The 18,769-nt window shown below is 40.3% G+C and overlaps 3 protein-coding genes across 4 annotated transcripts in view; all 3 read left to right on the top strand.

Moving 5' to 3' along the window:
• The first annotated feature begins 5,770 nt into the window (after positions 1-5,770).
• LOC128857261 (uncharacterized) lies at positions 5,771-9,761 on the top strand. The gene is made up of 5 exons (XM_054092975.1): positions 5,771-6,094; positions 6,164-7,273; positions 7,319-7,492; positions 7,630-9,637; positions 9,689-9,761. The coding sequence occupies exons 1-5, from the start codon at positions 5,818-5,820 to the stop codon at positions 9,759-9,761; spliced, it is 3,642 nt and encodes a 1,213-aa protein (XP_053948950.1). The 5' UTR covers positions 5,771-5,817.
• A 249-nt stretch (positions 9,762-10,010) lies between these two features.
• On the top strand, positions 10,011-10,967 carry LOC128857336 (uncharacterized). Its single transcript, XM_054093087.1, has one exon. It carries the CDS (start codon positions 10,011-10,013, stop codon positions 10,965-10,967), a length of 957 nt encoding a protein of 318 aa, XP_053949062.1.
• A 1,616-nt stretch (positions 10,968-12,583) lies between these two features.
• Positions 12,584-18,769, top strand: part of LOC128868365 (lachesin) — a 59,371-nt gene continuing 53,185 nt past the window's right edge. For both annotated transcript variants that reach the window (XM_054110374.1, XM_054110383.1), the window contains exon 1: positions 12,584-12,684. The gene's annotated coding sequence lies outside the window, so the exon portion shown is untranslated. The remainder of the gene's footprint in view (positions 12,685-18,769) is intronic.

The following is an 18,769-nucleotide window of genomic DNA, read 5'->3' on the forward strand; positions in this document are numbered from 1 at the left end:
ATATTTTAAATATGGGTGGCGCAAGTACTTACTAAGTTGCTTTTAAAATGTTACCCTACCAGCAAGAGTTCATTTAACACTACTTGTATGTAATTAATCGAGGCCCGCAACATCCGTGGCAAAATGCAATCTGATGAAGCTAATTGGCTTCGCCTAAGTGACGCATAAGCTCAGAATTTCAAAAACATTCTTTCGACTGATGAGGTGATTTTGAAGGAACTCAAGTTTTACGATCGAATAAATTGCAAGCTTCATTAAAAGTATGTTGGGATTGACGGAACATACTATGTCCAATTCGCCTACCTTTACATGAGTGGACGAAGTGTCCAGAAGAGGCTTAATAAAGCCCAGCAACTCACGATCTGTTTCATACTTAAAAAGTAATTCACAAGGCAAAATTCTTAGAGTGAATTAAGCCATTTTTGTTTTAAAATCACACTTGGCAATTTTGGCTAATAACTTCCATTTGTGAGCACCTTTCAGAGAAAAAGACTCTTGAGTACTTTCTTTGTAAATGTCTGGACTTGTCAGCCCGACGATTAAGGTCACTGGGCGCTCCTTTCCTCTTCAACAGTCCGGAGTAGTGATCCCACCTAAGTCCCATCCACCTTCTCTGTTACATCAACAGCTCGGGTTGGATATAGATATCAGCCCGTTGGAGGTCTCATAATGGTACCAAGACGGGGCTTTACTACTTGGGGAGTGTAAGACTGGTACTTCAACCATTTCACCTGCCTACCTATTTATACCCTATATTTATTTTTACACATATATATGTATAAATATGAAATAGAATATCGTTGCCCATAAAATATGGAACTTATGTACATTCACATATTAATTTTAATTTATTTTTTAAACCGTGCGCAATTTATTTTTATATGAGTAAAAAAAAAACTTTTTCACCACCATTTCTACTAAAAGTGCTTTAATTTTTCCACCCGTCTAAAGGGCAACTTTTTTTAAGGTTCACAAAATGAACTTTAATGTCAGGAGTGAACATTTAATAAATATCATATTAATCATGGTATTGCTTTGCATATATATGGAAGTTTTCTGTTTTTAATCAAAATATCAAAAAATAATAATAGAAAATGTATTATTTTTATACATGCGAAATTCAAATTTGTTAAACTTTTTTTTTATAAGTTCAAAAGAAGCGAAATTTTTCTATTAATAAGGCGTTTTTCAATAAGTGCGCTTCAACTTTTTTCCGATAGGGAGGGCGAACGACGCAATATTTTTTATTTTTCGCTTGTCATTTGTAAACTTCATTAGTATACATTTCATCATGGAACGCTACATACTTGAGCAACGATTGCAAATTGTGCAAACTTTTTATGAAAATAATCGTTCTGTTGCTGCTACTTTAAATCCAAATAATTCCAAAAAATCATCTTCAGTGATGAAGCTCACTTTTGGCTCAATGGCTTTGTCAACAAGCAAAATATGCTTTACTGGGCAGAAAGCAATCCACACGTGATTCATGAGGCACCGTTGCATCCCGAAAAAATCACTGTTTGGTGCGGTTTACATGCCGACGGCGTAATTGGCCCATATTTTTTCGTTGACGAGAACGATCGCCACGTTACTGTGAATGGAAATCGATACCGCGACATGATAAACGATTATTTTTGGCCGCAATTGAATGGTATGGACTTAGACGACATGTGGTTTAAACAGGACGGGGCCACAAGCCACACAGCACACGCTACAATTGATTTGTTGAAGAGTAAGTTCGATGAGCGCATTATTTCCAGAAATGGACCGGTCGAATGGCCGCCGCGCTCGTGTGATTTGACGCCTCTAGACTATTTTCTTTGGGGTTATGTGAAGTCATTGGTCTACAGTAACAAGCCGGCGACGATTTGTGAGCTCAGAGCCAATATTGAACGCGAAATTGCTGGAATTTCAGCCGATTTATGCAAAAGAGTGGTCGAAAATTGGGTTCAACGATTGGACTTCGTAAAACGTGCACGCGGTGGTCATGCAAAAGAAATCGAATTTCATACTTAAATGTATATGTTCAAGCTCGATAATAAAAAAAAATTAGTTAAAAAAGTCAAACCGTTTGTGTTTTATTCAAAAAAAAAGTTGAAGCGCTCTTACTGAAAAACGCTTTATACAAGTACTTAATATATTTTGCTTCATACCAACCAAAAAACTTGAAAGGTAGTAGGAGTAATGTTTTTTAACATGAAAGTAGCAAACAAAGAGTGAAAAAATATTATGATTTACTTTTAAGCATGGCAAGTAACTTTTTTATTATTTTTTTCTTTGTATGTGTATTGGTAGGCTTACCAACATTCTTAGCTGGCAACTACAATGATGTTAAGTCTTTTCCGCTACCAAAATATTGCTCCAATCGCCCCTGATGCTTTCCATTTCAATTCAACCGGGCTATTCGGGTCATGTTCTTCGATTTCGATGTAACTCAAATATGTTGCTCTCTGGTCAAAATAATGAGACACGTATTTTTTTGTTCGCCCGAAAAATTTTTTTTCAAGAGTTATCGGCAATTTTGTTTTTCGGATCAAAATCGATTTATTTTAATTATAGGTATAAGCAAACTTTTTTTTAAATGCCCATAACTTAGTCAAAAATGAACCGATTTTAATAATTCTGGGTTCAAAATGATCGTCATTACTTACACGAGCGACTTCATGTAGAAACAATTGCAAAAAAGTAGTTGAAAATTTTTTATTTAGCAAAAAAGAAAAAAAATTGAAATTTTTTCGAAATTCAATATTTCAAAAAGTGTATTTTTTTTTTTATAACTTTTTCCAAATTAAGAGGACACCTCAAACTTCAGTTGAGCTGAATGCCCAGTAGCTAAAATGAGTTGTTTTTGAGAAATTAATTTTTGAGTAAAAAACCTGTTTCGCACTTTTTGTTTTTTGCTAAATAAAAAATTTTCAACTACTTTTTTGCAATTGTTTCTACATGAAGTCGCTCGTGTAAGTAATGACGATCATTTTGAACCCAGAATTATTAAAATCGGTTCATTTTTGACTAAGTTATGGGCATTTAAAAAAAAGTTTGCTTATATAATTAATAAAAATCGAGTTTGATCCGAAAAACAAAATTGCCGATAACTCTTGAAAAAAAAATTTTTCGGGCGAACAAAAAAATACGTGTCTCATTATTTTGACCAGAGAGCAAAATACTTGAGTTACATCGAAATCGAAGAACATGACCCGAATAGCCCGGTTGAATTGAAATGGAAAGCATCCCCTGCATTGCACGCGTTGCACGAAGAGCGGTCAGGTCATCGTCGATTTTGTCTCTCCAACGTAGATGAGGACGTATTTTTTTGCGAGTTCCACCAGTTCATTTCATTGTCCATTCCCTCAACGTGACCTAGCCAGCGCAGTCACTGAATTTGAATGGGCTTCACTACGACGATGTCGGCGTACAGTGGTTCCACCTTATTCGGTATGCATCATTCACGCAAATTGGAACATAGATCTTGCGAGGAATTTTTCTCTTATTTCTCTCCTAATAACCGCCCATCGGTGTGCGCCAATGACTAGTACTCAGCGCCATACAGTAAAACCACGAGGATGAGTGATTGATAGAGCGTTTTTTTTTCGACCATAGAGAGAGGGCTCTCTTGGCTGACGTTGTTGTTGGTGTTAAAACTGCATCTTAAGTAGACAAAGTTCTTGACTTCGCCAAACTCGTAATTGTCAATCGCAACTTGCTGTCCAATAAGCGTACACTTTTTGCCCTCGTTCACCACCAGACCCACTCGACCGGATTATTTTTCAAGACTGGAGAAAGTTGCACTGACTCCCCGCTGACTAATACCAACAATGTCGATATCATCAGCTTAAGGGAGCACCATGACACTTTTATAGAAAATAGTTCCTGAGATATCAATATTGGTCCCGCAAATAATTTTCTCCATCATCAGGATGAAAAAGTCGCATGCTAAGCAATCGCCTTTTCTGAAACCCCGCTTCGTTGCAAATGGCTCAGAAAGACATGTGCCAGTTCTCACGGCGCTGGTGATGTTGTGGGATTTAAAGAGCGAAATTTTCCTTTAATCGAAGAGTGTTTGATTGTGTTTTTTTTTTTTTGTACTTTTGTTTTGTGTGTTTTGTTCAGGCCTACCAAAGCCGGGCAGAAGTTGGACCATCAACAAGCTAACATATGAAGAAAGATTATTTTATATTTTTAATTTAACACGTTCACGCCGGCGCGTACCACCGGTAGCCCGCACAAGATTGTATCATCTGGCAGCGCGTACCACCAATGGTACTTTATTAGACGGTACCTATGAGATGAGATGCCATAAACGACTACCCTTATGAACAAATTTCGTTTTACCTATGACCTGCAATCTCTCCCGTCCGATAGAGCGAAAAGATGTAAACATAGCCGTCTGTGAGCGAAGACCATGAATAACAGCGCCGGCGTGAACGTGTTAAGCAATTTTCTATGCCAAACATTTTTGTATAAATTCTAATTTAAAAGCGTAGATTTGTGATGAAAAGTTTGTAGAATTTTTATAATATTTGCATAAAGTTTGAAATGAGGATTTATATGGATTTTGTTATAAAAACAAATATCCTCTTATAAACAAAATAACGAGCATTTTAAAAAACAAAAAGAAAATAATCCAAACTGGTCAAGTTTTGGGATGCGGACTGTACATCATTCTACTTTCGAATTCAGCTATAATAAACCAGTCAAATATGAGGGGTCTACGCATCGACCCATCTGCTTGTGAGAGGATTAATAGTGCACTAATAAGTTTGGGGCCACCAGTTCCGAGTTGTACGGAGTTGTACTAGCAGTAGTGTCGGGTACGAAGTCTGAACAAAGACTTCAGCCCGGTGCCACGGGATACAAGAACCCTCGGAGTTCGCTCCGTTCTGTTATTGGCACTTCGAGGATTTTCGTGGTGCTGTGTTTCGATTTCTGAAGGCGGATAGAGCCTTTCTTGCTTCCATGTGAAGTTGTACTGCAACCGAGTGCCTGAACCCAAAGCACGGTAGAGGTTTAAATGGGTTTCATGCTCTATCAAGGTGACTAGTGTATCCCCGCCCCACTCCCAATTGGTACCATAAATACTTTTAGCACTTTTGGGGCGTTAATCAACGTACTAATTGCAACGTGGTGAATTTGAGCCCGTGGGATAAAATATTTACACCACCTTCAAAAATTGTATGAAAAAAGAGGTTGTCTGTAAAGTCGGTTTATTGACAATAGTTTAACGTGACAACGTCATAAGAAAATACCGATGGAATGGTTGCATTTTTCAAAAGAAAATTTTAATTTTATTTGTTTGATATATATTTTGTATGGATATAGAGAAGGAGGTAAATGTTACATTTACACAAACGTGAAAAATAACGAAACATTTGTCAAATTCATGAAAGATATCTTCAATTTCGATTGTGCATCAGACGTTAATAAGTCAACAACACTGTTACGACTGAATGCAAAGCTGGTCAATAAAATGCTAATATGGCAACCCCGTTACTTTTGACATTTGCTTTTTCCCATATGTTGCGCACCCGCTTTTTCGCTCTCTTTTTGCTTTGACTTTTTCGCGAACGGACGTGCCGCTGCAGAATATAATTAGAATATACAAAATTATATACTCTACAATATAATAAAATAAATAAAATTAAATTAAATTTGAAACATATAATATATTTTGAACATTTTGGCATCCCTTGCGGGGAACCTTTCCCTGCACATTGGAAATAATAAAAAGAAAGGCAGTAGCAGTCCAGCAACGTTCTACACTTCGAAGGAACTTAACCTCAAATACGGAAGACCCGCGTGTTCGTCGCACAATCAAACATGGTGCTTGGAAAGGAAGAGTCTTTGTCCAAGCTCATCTTAAACTTTGGTGCAAACACGCGTAAAATGGCAAAGTCCAAAAAAACAAAGGGCTATCTCGGAGCCAGGCGCAGTCTGCTGTCGGAGTATTGGTCGCGCTACCACGCTATTCGCGACGATCTTGGTGCGCTGGCGGTCACTGATGCTAATGCAGCAGCGGTGCGTGACGCGCTGTCCGATGAGCACTTTGCAGCTATTGAAGGAGCATATTGCGAAGCAATGGGTGAACTCAACGATGGTATCGACGAGCTTTCAGATATCGGCAATGACAGTTTTAATCAATCTGCCACGTTTCGCTCATTTACAGCAAGTGCACCACTCACAATTCTTCCAAAAATCGAGTTGCCGAAGTTCGATGGGTCTTTTGAAAAGTGGCTAAGCTTTAAGGACATGTTCACTACGTGCGTGATCAAAGATACGACACTCTCCAACGTGCAACGAATGCACTATCTCAAAAGCAGCGTACAGGGCGAGCCGGAGGTTATGCTCCGGAGTTTTTCGGTTATAGACGCTAATTTTATAATCGCGTGGGACCTACTCCAACAAAGGTATGACAACAGACGACGACTTGTGAAGACATACTTGCGAAACATTGTCAAGTTGGCGGCAATGCCCATAGAATCCGAAACGAGTCTGCGAAAACTGTTGGACACCGTGACTGAGTCAATGCGTGCGTTACAACAGCTTGGCCGTCCAACAGCTCAGTGGGATGATTGGCTAATTTTTCTAATCACCGAAAAGCTCGATTCTGCCACAGTTAAAGAATGGGAGATGAGTCTTGGTAGTCCAAATGAGCTGCCTGCTTACAGCGATTTAGTCTCGTTTCTAGAAAAACGCATTCTTGGATTGGAAGCAGTGGGGGCAGCTGCCAAGAATAAATCGAAAGATTTTTCACAAAAATCACCACACAATCAAGCTGTGCGAAGTCATCAAACGAGCTTTGGCCGATGCTCATGCTGTTCGGGTAAGCATACGCTTATGTACTGCCCGGATTTCCGCAAGAAAACATCTTCAGCAAAATTAGATCTGGTTCATAAGGCAAAACTTTGCAAAAATTGTCTAAAACCAGGTCACACTCTTGACGAGTGCTCATCTACTTATACATGCCAAAGGTGCATGCAAAAACATCATACACTGTTGCATGACAGTCTTTCTACGCAACCCAACAAGGTTGCTACTCATCATACGCGTTCCGATTATTTAATACAGACACCAAACACAAATGATCTCACATCTGTTCTGCTTGCAACTGCGGTTATTGGAATACGCTCTCCCACAGGGCATGAACTCCAACTGCGGGCGCTTCTGGACAATGGATCACAGGCATCTTTTATCAGCGAGTTTGCAGTTCAACAACTACACCTTCGCAGAGCCCGTCTTCAAGTACCCATCACCGGTATAGGCGGATGCCGTGTAGGTGAGTCTAATGGCGTAGTTCATTTCTCATTACATTCACTTACAGAACCCGAGTTCAACATCGATTGTTCGGCCCTGGTCCTGCCCCGCTTGGGACATCTCATGCCGTTAAAACGTGTCGATCCAAAACCATATTCGGAATTTCTCGATCTGCCATTAGCCGATCCAAACTTCTTCGAACCAGGGTCTATTGATGTCATCATCGGCGCAGACCTCTACGGTCTCCTTTTCGCAACGACATCAAACGCTCTGCCATCAACAAAGTTACCGCACAGAATACTCACTTAGGATGGGTAATCTACGGGCGTCTGCCCCACACATCTACACTACTCCTGGCCACCACGTTTTGCGCTACAGCCACTACTGAGCTCAACAATTTGGTTCAGCAACTGTGGAAGTTCAATGAATGTGAGGACGTGGAAGGCTCATCCTCAATGACGCAAGACGAAATTTACTGCGAGAAGCTATTTGAGCGTACAGTGTGTCGCGATCTTTCCGGGCGCTATCACGTTCAATATCCCTTTAAGGAGTCCTGTGACCTTGCTGCTCTATCCGATTCTAAATCAGATGCCCTTCGACTATTCGCATACCAACAAGCGCGCCTTCAAAACAATGCCACACTGAATGAAATGTATACAGCGTTTATGGCTGAGTACAGAAATCTTGGTCATATGGAGCCAGTCCCATCTGACGATATTGCGCATCCAGTATGTTACATTCCTCATCATGGTGTGTACAAAAAGGGTAGCACTACGACGAAGCTTCGCACTGTATTTAATGCTTCAAGGAAATACAAAGGTGGCGTTTCTCTAAACGACTGTCTTCATGTTGGACCCAAGCTGCAGAGCGACTTAAGCTCCATCATTTTAAAATGGCGAATGCATCGAGTTGCGTTCATAGCGGACATTGAAAAATGTTATCGCCAGATTTTAGTCAGCAGACCTGATGCTGATATGCAGCGGATTGTCTGGCGTGACGAGCAGGGCAAGCCAGCCATTTACCGGTTGCTCACTGTAACTTACGGCTTAAATTGCTCGCCCTATCTCACCATTAAGGTTCTGCACACGCTTGCTACGGATGAAGAACACGATTTTCCGGCAGCATCAAAAATATTAACGGAGTCGTTTTACATGGATGATTGCCTGCATGGTGCCGCAACCGTGGAAGACGCTCTGAATATTCAACGCCAGCTACAACAGCTTTTGCAGCGCGGCGGATTCAACCTTCGGAAGTGGATGTCCAACTCTACTGAATTTATGGGACATCTGTACACTGAAGACGAAAACCTTGGGCTGTCCCGCAACTTAAATCTTGATAGCGAAACAAACGCTCTCGGAATTTATTGGCTGTGCGACACTGACAGCATCGGTTACAAGACAAACGTAACACCTATCATTGGAGACATCACAAAGAGGCAGCAATTGTCCGATGTGGCCAAAATCTATGACCCGCCGGGTCTACTAGCACCTGTCGTAGTTAAAGGTAAAGGTATTTGTCAGCAGCTGTGGTTATCGGGTGTCGATTGGGACGATCCCATTCCTGATCCATTTCAACAAGAATGGCGACGCTTTAGAGCCGAAATGCCTCAAATAAGAGAACTCAAAGTGCCCAGGTGGGTTGGAGCTGAGCCCAGTGTATCCAGTTACCAACTGCATGTATTTTCTGATGCCTCTACTGTGGCATATGCTGCTGTCGCGTACCTTCGTGTGGAAACTTCAGGTAAAGATGTAAAAATATCAATTCTAACCGCTAAGACTAAGGTGGCACCACTGAAGAAGATAACCATCCCGTGTTTGGAGCTAAATGCTGCTCTACTCGCAGCGAAAGTAGCCGCTAAAGTGCTGTCAACACTGCAACTACCAGCGATTCGACTTTACTGTTGGTCGGATTCCAAAACCACGCTCAGCTGGATTCGATCAAATCCTGGTAAACACAAGCAATACATCAGCAATCGTCTAACTCAAATCCAAGAGTTAACACCAATCAATGCTTGGAAGTATGTACCTACTACAACGAACCCAGCCGACATTGCATCCCGGGGTATTTTCCCGTCTCAGCTCGCAGGGTTGTCGCTGTGGTGGCGGGGACCTTCGTGGCTAAATCGTCACTCAAGCACCTGGCCTGAACAACACAACGGTTCGACAGATCCAGACGAAGAATTAGTTCTCTCTCTAGTGACGATTCCGGAAGAGTCCAAACCAACCATGCTCACGACATTGCTTCAAAAATACTCGAATCTCAACAAGCTATTGACAGTCACATCTTGGTGTCAGCGTTTCCTTGCCGCACTGATGAAGCGACCCCATGAAACAACTCTATGGTGCACTGTGACCGAAAGAACCGCGGCCTTGCAATTCTGGATAAGGTATGTTCAGCAGATTCATTTCGCTAATGAGATCTCCTGTCTTCGTTCTAGCAAACCGATTTGCCAGAAGAGCAAGCTCCTCAAATTGAACCCAGTTTTGGATGACGATGGTATTTTGCGTTAAAACGGGCGGTTGAAGAACGCAAACATGCCTTTCTATGAACAGTTTCCATGCTTGTTACCGAAACAGGATCCTCTGTGCACGTTACTGATCAGTCAAGCGCATGACTATACGTTGCATGGCGGCGTTCAATCGACTCTCAACTTTATAAGAAGAAGATACTGGATTATTGACGCTCGTTCGTCAATCAGACGATTCATTCATCGTTGTATAAAATGTTTTCGTCACCGAGGTGTTCCCTCGACCCAAATCATGGGAAGCCTTCCCACGCATCGCTGCAACGCAGCAAAACCTTTTAGTCATTGTGGTCTCGATTACGGTGGACCGTACCAAATTCGTAGCGCGAAAGGCAGAGGCCATCACAGTTACAAGGGCTATGTTGCCCTATTCGTATGCTTCAGCACCCGAGCAATTCATCTGGAGCTGGTTAGCGACTTGAGCACTGCAGCGTTTCTTGCAGCCCTTCGAAGATTCTTTGCACACCGTGGATACAGTTCGGACATATACAGCGACTGTGCTACAACGTTCGTAGGAGCCGATGCGGAACTAAAAGCAGATCTGACCAGCTTTCGACAACAGCTTGAGGCGGCAGCACGGTACGTGCCAACTTGGGGAGTAACATGGCATTTCATACCACCTGGATCTCCAAATTTCGGAGGCATCTGGGAGGCGGGTATAAAAAGCATGAAACATCATTTAAAGCGCATAATTGGCAGCGCGAAGCTAACATTTGAAGAATTTTATACTCTTTTAAAGCAAGTGGAAGCAGTGCTTAACTCCAGGCCGATCTCGGCACTAACAGAAGACGCAGCGGACTTAGCTGCGTTGACCCCTGGACATTTTTTGGTGGGCGGTCCGTTAGTTGCTACTCCCGAACCAAGTTTACTTGATGTTAATCCAAATCGACTCAAAAGGTGGAAACAGCTTCAACAAATGCAACAACATTTCTGGGCCCGATGGAGTTGTGAGTACCTGCGAGAACTACAAGTAAGACGCAAATGGCATCAAACTAGCACCAATCTAGCACCTGGAGACTTGGTCTTAATACGCGACGAGCGCGCTCCTCCCACTCAGTGGACGTTGGGTCGTATAATAGACGTGCATCCAGGAACTGACGACGTTGTCAGAGTGGCAACCATTCGTACGCCAACTTCCATTATCAAGCGAGCCATATCAAAGTTAGTACTGTTGCCTATGGAGGACACCTGATGTCTTTACGGTGGGCGGCTGGTCCCTTATTTCGTCGCAGGACCTGGACGAGGTGGGCGGAATGTTACGACTGAATGCAAAGCTGGTCAATAAAATGCTAATATGGCAACCCCGTTACTTTTGACATTTGCTTTTTCCCATATGTTGCGCACCCGCTTTTTCGCTCTCTTTTTGCTTTGACTTTTTCGCGAACGGACGTGCCGCTGCAGAATATAATTAGAATATACAAAATATACAAATACACTCAGTGGACGTTGGGTCGTATAATAGACGTGCATCCAGGAACTGACGACGTTGTCAGAGTGGCAACCATTCGTACGCCAACTTCCATTATCAAGCGAGCCATATCAAAGTTAGTACTGTTGCCTATGGAGGACACCTGATGTCTTTACGGTGGGCGGCTGGTCCCTTATTTCGTCGCAGGACCTGGACGAGGTGGGCGGAATGTTACGACTGAATGCAAAGCTGGTCAATAAAATGCTAATATGGCAACCCCGTTACTTTTGACATTTGCTTTTTCCCATATGTTGCGCACCCGCTTTTTCGCTCTCTTTTTGCTTTGACTTTTTCGCGAACGGACGTGCCGCTGCAGAATATAATTAGAATATACAAAATATACAAATACACTCAGTGGACGTTGGGTCGTATAATAGACGTGCATCCAGGAACTGACGACGTTGTCAGAGTGGCAACCATTCGTACGCCAACTTCCATTATCAAGCGAGCCATATCAAAGTTAGTACTGTTGCCTATGGAGGACACCTGATGCCTTTACGGTGGGCGGCTGGTCCCTTATTTCGTCGCAGGACCTGGACGAGGTGGGCGGAATGTTACGACTGAATGCAAAGCTGGTCAATAAAATGCTAATATGGCAACCCCGTTACTTTTGACATTTGCTTTTTCCCATATGTTGCGCACCCGCTTTTTCGCTCTCTTTTTGCTTTGACTTTTTCGCGAACGGACGTGCCGCTGCAGAATATAATTAGAATATACAAAATTATATACTCTACAATATAATAAAATAAATAAAATTAAATTAAATTTGAAACATATATTTTGAACAAACACTAAGAGGCATCATCATCGATTTGACTTTCTCAAGACACATTACACTTGAAACACTCCCTTTCATTTCCTATTTTTCCTATCATCGTTTATTCTCAACAGAGAAATGGTGCATTACCATTCACACAGGAAGAAGGCATATGCAAATACAAATATGTGAATTTATATACATATGCGAATATACATTCATATATACTCTCACTGAAGTAGGAGGGGGCTAGATGTTAAACGTTGCCGAAAGCGAGGGCCGATTGTGCCTCTTTGTCGTTCGTTCCGCGGTCTCGTTTGCAGTTCAAGCAAGGTAACGCCGCATGAGCAAGATAACGCCGCATTTTTTAGTGCGTGCAGCCGGCTACATCGAATTATAAGACGTTATCATGTCAAAGCGTTCAAATACTTTCCCACCTTATATCAGTCCACTGGAGAGTCCATCATAAGCAAAGTTCATTGTATTTAAACACGACTTCAATAAAAATATTTGACTTTAGTAAGATTTCGAGATTTGATACGCAACTAAACCATAATTTCTTATTAATTTTCAGAATGAAATCTCGAAGTTAAAATGAGTTTGGAGAGCAAGTAAGCACGTACACAGTTGGCTGGATATATTTGAGTGCACGTGGAATACATTTAAAACTTTCAACATTCTAAGGTAACTATAACCAGCGCAGTATCTCTCTCTTTTATTGGAACAAAAGTACAATTCAATTAATTAAATTATCAGTCTCTTTAGCGTAAAGTAGATTTGAAAACCAAAATTTTAAACATTACAAAACAAGAGATGCATATTTCACAATAACAATAGCATGTCTGAGACAAAAATCAGTTCAAAGTATAAAACAAAAAGTGACAAATAAATGCAAACAAACTTACTCTAAGGAACAAATGTAATTTGTTAGCAACACGCAGCGAAACAAACTTTTGTACGCCAGGAAATTGATATATGTGCAAATAGATACAGATGTAAGCATGTGTTTAAAGTGTGCGCGTATGTGTTTAGGTGCTGATGCAGCCAAGCAAAACCAACAATTTACCCATACATACACTCACGCACATATAATTTCACCCGAGCAATGCACACAACTTGCGAATGCCGCTGCCAATACAATTGCTGGCTAAACTACAAGTTTCGACTTTGTTGTTACATTTGCTTTTGCACGTGACACACAGCACCAGAGCTTGTAAGGCACAACTTCCATACATTCTACCCTACAGAGAGTTCCACTAGTACCGCACTGGTGTGCTTTTAGAGAATTTAGAAGCAAGTGAACTTCGCATTGCCTCTATTTTCAGTTTAGACTTCTGGCGAATTCTACTCGATGATGTCCAAGAAAATGCAAGTTGTCTCCTGTTGCAGACCTTTTTTAGAATAGTTTAGTACCAGGTTGAGGTAGCTTGCAGTTTGTGTTAGAGCCCACTTCCTCAAAGAATCAAATTCGTTCATTGAGTTATCATGCAATGAAAAAACAAATGGAAAAGAACCGAACATGGGGAAAACGGAAGAGGGGGCTTTGGATTAAAGGAGAATGACGACTAAACGGTGGCTAATTACAAGGTGTGTCATATTTAAGCCTACTATATCCGCAAGTGTAGCAAACAAGTGAGGGCCCAGATGCCCGTTCTACAGCTTCTACAGAAAGGACTTGAAGCAATCCCAAGCCCCATCACCTAGTTACCTAACGGACAATGCCGGGTAAGGATGCCCATAATTTTCGAGAGCTGCGGGTGTATTATTCTAAAAAGTTCAGTCGATCTCCTCCGATCTACTCGAGGCCAGAAAGATCTCACGACTTTGCACGTTTCCCAGCACTCGCTGAGTTTTCGCATCAACTGCCCATCTTTCCACAGGTTCTCAAGGGAATCTTAATTCTCTCATTTCGCGGTAAAACCGTCTCGCGGGACCCCTGTTTAGCCAGCTCATCCACCCAACCCAAACAAGCCTAACATCGAAGTATTCGGGTGCAGTCGACAGAGAAATTAGGTGTTCCCCCACCACTTTTTAACTTACCAGCAGCGTGCCCAGGGCACTAGTAGCCGCTTAACTGTCGAAGTAAATGTTTACTTGTGACAGAAGAAAGCAATTAGTTCAGAATTAGTAATAAATATACGTATTCAGCGCCCTCTGTTTAATTTTTTTTTTTTTTTTCAGTTAAAAAAGGTACCAGGAATTGTTCAGCAACACTCTAAATATTTCTCATAATCTAAATTTCTACTACATGCCGATGGCCTCGAAGCAAGTTGTGGTTCGCTGAACTGTCAAGCTGAACTTAATAAACTACAGATTTGATGTTGCTGCTGAATGTAAATAATTGTTCCCATTTTGCTTATACTAAAGAGTTTAATCTCCTACCCATGAGTTATCATATTTCGAAGCATTCTCTAACTAATAGAACTAAGCATCATCACGCATATCAACTATTTTTTTCGAAATCTTATTCAACGCTGCCCTTTGTCCGGCATAGTGCCCTATCTTTTTCTGACCGGTATACTTTAAAAATTTTGAACATCTCTTTTGTACGATCTAGACTTGAAGGTGGGAACATTTGTAGACCGTATCAGAATACGGATATGAAGCGCACAAAACGCATTCAAAAAATGTTCAATACTTTTTCTCCTCGTTCTTTGAGTCTTAGAAAACTTTAACCATCTTGAATCGCGTTGGCAGCTAATGAATTTATACACAAATAGCTCACAGCATGAGGGCTGGGCGAAGCTGTACATTCTGAACATCTAGAGATCTCCTGTAGTTTTTCGCTTCCCAAATACTGATGGCAATAATAAAAACCGTGAAAGCAGTCGACAACCTCTAAGGTAGCCATGAAGTGCCGCACATCTATTAACGAGATTTGAGTCATTACACCCAAAAGTAACATCGGTTCCTGGCCATTGGACATTGAGGGTAACTGCAGGGCTGATGAACCAGCGGCACTTGGCATCAAATGGACTGAAGAGTACTCAGAGAATGACAAAGGTATACCCTGATACAGACTTGACGAAATTTTTAAGAGCAGGGAATCAAAGATGGCGTATTGAAACCACCTGCCGAATGTTAAACGCACAAAATCTCTGCTAAGCCAAAATAAGCTCAGTCTTAGCACACTGATTTCCACTATAACCAACTTAGGTAGACAATTTTTTAATGAATTGGAAGATCTCCTTACTGGGGAAATCACGGAGCTTCTTTTTGAAAATACTTTCACACTGGTTTTAGGAGAAATAAAGACAAGTTCCTCACACTGCATATGAATCTGAATGTGTCCCATAGTGAACGACCACTTCAATCTAACCAACTTACAACATTTATAACCTCTGCATAGGTTTGAACTTCTTGCCTTAAATTTTTTCGTTATTCTTCAAAGTAATTCAGTTAGCTGTCCTACACTTTTTGGACGTTTTACTTTCGGAATCTGTGTCAGGTCTCACTATTTTATGTAGGAATTTTTAAGTTTGAATTCATCAAATATACTGATTTAATTGCTAAAGTATATTGAGAAAATAATTTAAAACATTTCTTATAATTTCTAATCAGTGCTAAAAAAGGTTAATACCATTTAGGAGGACTTATTCCAATATAATCGTTTCACTTATTTCTAAGGGTTTATGTTTACGTTCGGACTGAGGAATGTTCGTACACCTTTCAGTAAAGTGTGCAAATCCTATTATATTTATACAATTTATAGTTACCTTTTTTAAGATATGATTTGTACTTGCTGCGACCAGTTTCGATGCAAGCGTTCAAATATAGAATGCAAACAAAAGAGATATTTACATAGCTAAATTGCAATTGGCCCTCAATATACAGGTGAATATAAAAACTATGCCACGCTGTTTCCGCGCAAACAGCTTTCACGGTATTCCATCCGGATGACCAGAGGTGGTCCAGTGCTCTTCAAATCTTCCTTGTTCACATACTGCGAAATTTTCAAAGTCACACGTGCAACTAAAATACATATCTACAAATCTAAATGTATAAAGAAATGCGTTATTTTAGTAAGAAGGACAATAAATATTAATTAGAATTTTCTTGCATCTTTAAGCTCTTAAATTGCCTATAATTAGGCGTAGAATTTAAAGAAATGATGCGTAGAATATCCATATAAGGTATTCAATGCAAAGTTTTATATTTCATCCTCATTAACATTACAGTATAGTGCAGACCATTGCTTCTGCAACTACCGCTCTTCACTTCGATCGATCCTCTACTATGAATTTCCAGTTTATGGTTTACAATTCTCACAGTCCGGCTGTGACCTCATCCATCTAGCGTTTACTTGGCGCCCCTTATCCTCTCCATCCAATCGGTAGTCTAGGCATAGATGACTATATGCAAAACTATTTTTCTCATGAGAGCACTGTCAAAATACCATGTTTTATAACATTCATCAGTAATGTCACACAGAAAGAAACATTAATTGGGTATTTTTTAAACAGAAATTGGGAATTATCGGTTTCTTCATGCATCAGTACATCGAGCTCGTCATTATTCCTGATTCCATATTTTCGATCATCCAGTCGCAATGGATATTTTTCTTTCAAATCTCTATGTTTCGGCGGTGTCTGCTGACTTAAGTATCCATATCTATCTGCTGTATGTTAGTATGGGTCTCACTAGGGCATTGTACATTTTTGTCTTTTGATAGTAATCGGGATTAGAATATTAAGTAAGCGAAGAAAGCTTTATTTGCCGCGTTTGCTTCGTCGTTTATTGCTACAGATATGTCACCATTACTACTGGTATATAGGCCTAAGTATTGGAACTTGTCGATTCTCTCTATGCACTCTCCGTCGGTTTCAATCTGATATTTCGTTTTCTCTTTGTTAATTTGCAGGCCCACTTCTAAGGCTTAAATTTTCAAACGTTGAAATACTTTGTTTATTTTCGGTTCATTCCTTGTAATCAGGTCGTTGGTCGTTGTCTTATGCTAGAACTTAAGAGTAAGTAAGGTCAAAGTTTTCACACGTTTGTACATTCTTATTATAAGTCGGATTAGAAAATTATGTAATCTTCACGTTTTGGATATATGATGTGTTAAAAACAGCGGAAAACATTTCTGTGGAGTATTTTAACTCCTCAATAGATGGCGGCTTTTAGGGGAAAGGGGAAGAAATACTGGATACTGGAAATAGGGATACTATAAGGTGGGCCATGTAAAATTTGCTTTTTGAATCGGCTATAAAAAGAAACTAGTCAATATTTTTTCAAACTTTTTTTTTTTAATTTGAAGATTGAACATTGTCATTTATGAATGAAAAATAATATCGTTCAAATGACTGCCACGACTGGCTTTACAGTAGGCCATTCAATCAACCCAATTTATAAGCACATTTTCGATTTTTTGGGCTCCAATTTCATGAATGGCAACTTCGATTTCGTGTTTTAAAGCATCAATCGTCTCTGGATGGTCCGCATAGCATTTGTCCTTAACGGCTCCCACAAAAAATAGTCAAACGGACTTAAATCACAGCTCCGAGGCGGCCAATTGATATCGGAATTCAAAAACGGCAGCCAAAAGTTCGAGTGTAACTTTGGCAGTGTGACAAGTTGCACCGTCCTGTTGAAACCAAATGTCGTCCATGTCATCCTCTTCAATTTTTGGAAACAACTCGTTGAGCATGTCACGGTAACGCTCGCCATTTACTGTAACAGCGGCTCCTCGCTCATTTTCGAAAAAAAATGGCCCGATGATGCCGCCAGACCAAAAACCGTACCAAACAGTGACTCGTTGTGCATGCATTTGCAGTAACGTGTGGATTTTCTGAGTCCCAAATCCGACAATTTTGCATATTGACGTAGCCATCGATGTGAAAATCAGAAAAGAAGAAGAAGACTCACCACTTTGGAAATAGGTTTTCCATATTTCCCAATTTTGCTCAAGCGTAAATGTCAAACCTTTAAGTAAATTATGAATACATTTGACATGTCATTTGTGTTACCATTCTCAAAAAAATAGGTGGTTCAAAAAGCAAACGCTATATGGCCCACCCTGGACGTGTTAAAATGCACAGACAATTTTTTTCCGTACAATTCTACTATAAGTATCTTAATAACGAAAGCTTAAAATTCAACTTAAACGCGAGAAATAAGTAAAAATGGTTTATATGTACGGTAACTTACCATGTACTACATTATAATTTGACCCTCACCACTAAAGGATTTGTTTTAGGTTAAACGCTCCAACTTGGAGCGAGTACGGTTTGCTTACAAAGACTCCGAACAAATGCTTAGAAAATGGTTCGATGAATGATGATGAAAAAATGTCCACTTGCGAGAAGGATTTCAATGAGAAAGCATTCAAGAAAAATTAATTTATAGAATACGACTGTTCGTCCTCTTCTGAAATGCATATATATGTAACATTTATATGACAAATATGTTCCTCCAGAACATGAAGAAGAGGGCAGTGGATTAGAAGCGGAAGCAGTATACCGTATTTGAATTTGAGCAGCTATAATAGAGGTATACCAATAGTTCAATTTTTTTTTTTCCAAGATTCAGACCATCCAATACGTTTGTAAAATTGGAGGCTGAGTCGGCAAATCCACATAATTCTTTGGTTACTATCTAGTTTTCGAAAATTTTCCAAACAATAGTTCTTCGGTTCTTTTTTACCGTAAACCTTGGCTTGACCTCTGCAAAGCGATCTTGTTACGGGTGTAGTCAGTTATACTCTAAAGGTAAAAATATATATATTATATATATATATATATATAATTGGCGCTTACACTCATTTTAGGTG

The sequence above is a fragment of the Anastrepha ludens genome, chromosome 2, assembly GCF_028408465.1.
Source record: "Anastrepha ludens isolate Willacy chromosome 2, idAnaLude1.1, whole genome shotgun sequence".
Classification (NCBI taxonomy): Eukaryota; Metazoa; Arthropoda; class Insecta; order Diptera; family Tephritidae; genus Anastrepha; species Anastrepha ludens.